This window comes from Silene latifolia, chromosome Y (genome assembly GCF_048544455.1).
Source record: "Silene latifolia isolate original U9 population chromosome Y, ASM4854445v1, whole genome shotgun sequence".
NCBI classification, from domain to species: Eukaryota; Viridiplantae; Streptophyta; class Magnoliopsida; order Caryophyllales; family Caryophyllaceae; genus Silene; species Silene latifolia.
In genome coordinates, this window is record NC_133538.1 from 164,167,303 (window position 1) to 164,172,649 (window position 5,347).

Genomic DNA, 5,347 nt, shown 5'->3' on the forward strand with positions numbered 1-5,347 from the left:
GAGTGTAAAGAGAAAAGAAGGATAAAAGTAAGTTTCTAGGAAAATGTTCACCGAAGCTATGTGATATAAAGATAAGGAATCATCGAAATGTGTGATGGTATCACGAGGATGTTAGCTAAAGGTTATATAGGAGTTTCAGGACAACATGATTGGTAATGAGTTTCGAGGAATTAAGGGAGTAAGAAGTTGGTGGAGCATTGGCACGATACGAGATATTTGGTGGAGAGTTGGATGACAATACAAATAAGTTAGCTTTGGGAATAATGTTGAGGTAATTTTGTGGATGGGTTTGATGTTCGTTATTTGCAATGTTAACCAAAAATGGTAGAAAAACCATGTTATTTTGATATGAGTGTAAGAGATTTGATATACGAGCAAATGGCGTTGTGGTGTTATCACTAATCGCTAAGAGTGATGGAATATTAGAAAGGTAGCAATTCTAAAGAGGTTAATTTGGTAGGGACCTGATTGTTGTGTATGATTGTGAGAGGGTATAAGATGTGGTTAGATGAGGCGGACGCTATTAGTTGAATAGTGAAGGTATGGTTATATTTGGCAGGAAGTGATGGTTGTGCGAATGGGGAATATGTTATGAGGGGCATATGAGTTAAACTCGGGCGGCGGGTAACCTTTTTCGAGTGGTGACTTACGTGGTCGGGATTGACTAGTTGGTCGTGATTACGGGTCCTGATTTGTGTAAATGTTTGTGTGAGGTTCTGACCTCACAAGAAGTGGTATGGTATGATAATTATAAAATTGTTTTATGATTGTTCGGTAATATATATGTTGGACACGGTAATTTAATTTAATGATATCCAAAAAGGTAATAATTTGATTGATTTGACATGGCTAGTTATAATTTTATGTGTATTGATAACACATGTGTATTCCGGAAATGGCGGAGAGGATGTTCATGAGATGCTTACCTGTTTATCCATATAATATGTTGCGTGGTGATTTAATAAAGTGGATTTGAGTAAGTTTTTCTTGTCCGAGAAGTTATGCTAAGTCAGTATTTATGGGAATTGTATGCAATTGTGATGTCTATCGGTGTGGTTGTGGTGCCTCGGGTGGTGATCCGACACGGTACATAGTCTTTATGTAATGCGGGTATTTTCGCACTACGGTGTGGCTGTTGGTGGCGGTGTTGTGATGCCGTCACCGGTTGTGGTGGAGTAGGCGGGATGATTATGATTCGAGTTTCGAAAGTACATACCAGTTATACATAGATTGTTGTTTTGTTTGATGTTGCTCTCTGCGAGTGTCAGTTTGTGCTGATAGTTGTCTTGCTTATTCATGTTTTCTTTACCAGGTTAAGTTGGGAATGAGGTAGAGTATGATGTGAAATAGAGTTGTATATGTTTCGTTGTTGTCATGGGATAGTGATAATCTGTTGATGGGACACGGTTGTGAGAGGTTGTTACGGTAATTTTGATCTTGTTTTCAGATGAGACATCGGTAGACATGGTAATGGAAAATGATTCGTGGAACATGTGTTGTAATGAGCTGAAAGCGGCAGGTAGTTCATAATCTTTTGTTGAGACAGTGAGTGTAGGGTGTTGGGGAAATTAGTGTCATGTTAAGTTGTGTATGAATTTTGCGGTAATGAAAGAAAGTGGTAACTTGAGAATCTAGTGTGCGTGTGCGTAACGAGTGCGGACCGTGAGTTATGCTTCGTAGTAGATAAGTGCCTTACGTAGAGAGGTATGTTGTGTGGCAGTAATAATGATGAGTGGGTATGGTGATTTGCTACGAGTTTATGGTATAGGTTAGGTCTTGCGCTTAAATGAGTTGAGGAATGGGAAATGTTTATGTATGGGAGCCTTGGATATAAGAATGGTGAGTGTTTGGTTTATAGACGGTTATCTTTGACATGTGGTGGTACAGGGGGTAATGAGATATAGATATGGTTTGGTATTAGTGAGTTACGAGGACGTAACATTTGTCTTAAGAGGAGTAGGATGCGATAAAACAGATTTTGATGGTTGTACATATGGTAATATATTCGGAAGTTGAGTCTTGATGTAGAATAAAAGATCGATTCGTGTTGTGGGTGATTTTATTAAAGGTCATGACCGTGCTTGTAGTAGCGTGATGTTTAGGAGTGTGAGAATATTTCGCTAGTATTGACAGTTGGATGATGAGGTTACGAGTGTGAGTAAACTTCGAGGACGAAGTTCCTTTTAAGGGTGGTAGAATGTAACATTCCGTTTGATGTCTATGAGTGTCTTGGTATTGGATTTGATAGTTGATGATATTATGGAGCTAGCAGCATTAGAGGATGGTAGTTGGTTATGTATGGAGTTGGTGTCGTGAGAGATATATATGTGGTAGATACGATATAGTGAGTCATGTTGTGGAAGTAAACATAGTTGGTGGAGTGGGTGTTAAGAGTTTTTTTTTTATGTATGGGTTGAACTTCGGGGACGAAGTTCTTTTTAAGGAGGGAAGACTGTAATACTCCGTATTTATGAGTCTTTGGGTACTCTATCGAGTAGGCCTTACTCGTCGAGTAAGGGTAAGTTGCGTTTTATAAAATAGTTTCGACTGTTGGGTACTCGATCGAGTAGCTGGGGTACTCGATCGAGTAAGGGGGTACTCGATCGAGTACCTTGGGTACTCGATCGAGTGTCCGGTTTTACGGGGAGTTTTCTCGGGTTTTGTTAATTATGCGATTAAGGTATTTAAACATATTCGTCATTGTTTTAATTCACTTTTACAAAACCTAAAACCCTGTTTAAGAGAGAAAGCGCCACTTCATCTTCCTAATCGCATTCTTAGCAATTCCGAGTTCAAAGGCGGTCGGTTCTTGTCGTTTTTCGTGTCGTTGGATTCCTTGCGTCGAGGGTAAGCTTTTAATATAGTTTTTATAATGTTTTGTTAAGATTGGTTAAACCCTAATTTAGGAATTGGGGGTTTTGGTGTGTAGTTTGTGATGTGTAGTCTTTATGTGCTGTATGATAGGAGGAGAATTCGTAGAGGAGCCGTTTTGATACAGCTGTAGATACCGTCTGCGTGTTGTGCTTTCCAGGTAGGATTTCCTACTCAGTATTAGTCCCATAATGGGATATTGGTGATGTGCTGTAATTAGTTGTTTGATATGATGATTGTGATTGTGATTGAGATTGTGATTGTTTGTTGATGGTTCTCGAGATGCGTTCTCGGCTGAGTGGGGTCACTTGCGGGAGTGACTTCACGCCCTAGTTTCGCCCTTCGTGGAACCCGCCACGAGAGGGGATGTGCACATTAATGGGACAGGGTTATCGCTCGTACGATGAGCGGGGCTTAGGTGGGAACAGTGCGGTCCCCCACCGCGGTGGTCCAGTGGACGGTCGATATTGAGACGATGGGAGTTGGTGGTGTGTGTGTGTGTGTGTGATTCAGTTACATTTTTATCTTATTGTTGATATATGTATTGAATTGTGTGATTAGTCGACCCCGTTTAAATGTTTTAAAAACGTGGTGATCCATTCGGGGTGGTGAGCGATTATTGAGCGGTGTGATATGACGCGTATGGGATAGCCGGGATGAGTCATCACGTGGCGGTTAGAAGTCTTCCGTGTCGGGCGAAGTCTAGTAGCTTTGATAGTTTTAGCTGTAGACCGTATGAGAACCTTGTAATTCCTTTTATTAGTTTTGGTTTGAACATGTAATCACTTAATCTATATTTACTTTAAAAGTACGTTTCTTTATTGTCTTATGATATTCAGTACCTCGGGCAACCGAGATGGTAGTATCCTTATACCTGAGTGGTCCTGGTAAGGCACTTGGAATATGGGGGTGTTACAGTTGCATAAGGCCATCACGCAAAGACAGCTGAATAATAAGGTGATTCAAGTTGTAGATGCCCAAGGGAACTTGTGTAAAAATCCTGAGGATATAATGCAGGCCTTTGTGGATTATTGTCAAGACTTGCTGGGGTCTCAAAGTCAAACTGAGGGTTTTTATCACAATATTGTGAATAGAGGGAAAATACTTCAGAATGTGGACTGGACTGGAATCAACGGAGATCTCACTAAGGATGAGATTAAGAGCATTATGTTTGATATCCCTGATGATAAGAGTCCAGGTCCAGATGGCTACTCAAGCTGCTTTTTTAAGGCAGGATGGGGAATCATGGGTGATGGAATTTATGAGGCTATTATTGACTTTTTTAGAGGAGGTCAGCTCCTGAAACAACTGAATAGTACAAATTTAGTTTTGATTCCAAAGGTGAAGAATCTTAATTCCGTGAAGGAATTTAGACCTCTAGCTTGTTTCAATACCTTGTATAAGGTAATTTCCAAGACTCTTTGTGCAAGGCTAGCTGATGTCCTTCCTAAACTAATTAATCCAGCTCAGGCTGCCTTTATTAAGGGACGTAGCATAATGGGGAACATACTGATAAGTCAGGATCTGGTCAGGTTATATAAAAGGGCAAGTGTTTCTCCTAGGTCTATGTTGAAGGTGGATTTAAGGAAGGCTTATGATTTCATAGAGTGGGATTTTTTCCAACAGATGCTGAAGGCTTTAACCTTTCCTCCCAAATTTATTCATCTGGTGATATAATGTGTAACTACCACTACATTTACTATTGCTCTAAATGGCAACAATCATGGATTCTTCAAGAGGAAACGTGGGTTAAGGCAAGGGGACCCATTATCACCTTAACTTTTTACTTTATGCGTGGTCTAAGATTCACTTATCACCCTTTATGTAGAGGCCTCAAACTTACCCATTTGATGTTTGCTGATGACCTTATATTGTTTTGCAAAGGGAATGTGGCTTCTGTCTTCACTCTGGTTGTGGCTTTTGATTTCTTTTCTAAGGCTAGTGGACTGCACATCAATACAGATAAGACTGATATCATGTTCATTGGTCGTCTTCAGCCTGAGGTGGAGGATATTATTGTGAGGAAGATTGGATTCAAGAAAGGGTCACTTCCCTTCAAATACCTGGGGGTTAACATTTCTCACAAAAAACTTTCCAAGATGGAATGTGCTATTCTGGTGGACAAGATGATTCACAGAATTAAGGGATGTAATAAGAGAAGAATTTCCTACACTGGAAGATTGGTTTTGGTTAAATCAGTTCTGGCAACACTGCATAATTATTAGGCTCAAATTTTTGTTCTGCCGATTGGAGTTATGGATAGAATTCAAGCTATGTGCAGGAATTTTTTATGGGAGGGGACTGACTGCTACTCAAAAGCACCTCTCATCTCTTGGAAAGTTGTGTGCTTGCCTCTCAAAGCTGGTGGTCTGGGTGAGATTGATAGTAAGGTATGGAATGTAGCTACTGTAGGAAAATTAGTATGGTGGATAGTTACCAAGAAGGATATTTTATGGATTAGATGGATAGATAAAAT

The 5,347-nt window shown here is 40.1% G+C and overlaps 1 protein-coding gene across 1 annotated transcript; it reads left to right on the plus strand.

The window, feature by feature from the left end:
* The first annotated feature begins 4,547 nt into the window (after nt 1–4,547).
* LOC141629326 (uncharacterized) lies at nt 4,548–5,096 on the plus strand. The gene has a single exon (XM_074442345.1). The coding sequence runs from the start codon at nt 4,548–4,550 to the stop codon at nt 5,094–5,096; it is 549 nt and encodes a 182-aa protein (XP_074298446.1).
* Nucleotides 5,097–5,347: the final 251 nt, after the last annotated feature.

Excerpts from the sequence above, each read along its gene's own strand:
- LOC141629326 (XM_074442345.1), top strand. The coding sequence starts at position 4,548 with ATGTGTAACTACCACTACATTTACTATTGCTCTAAATGGCAACAATCA.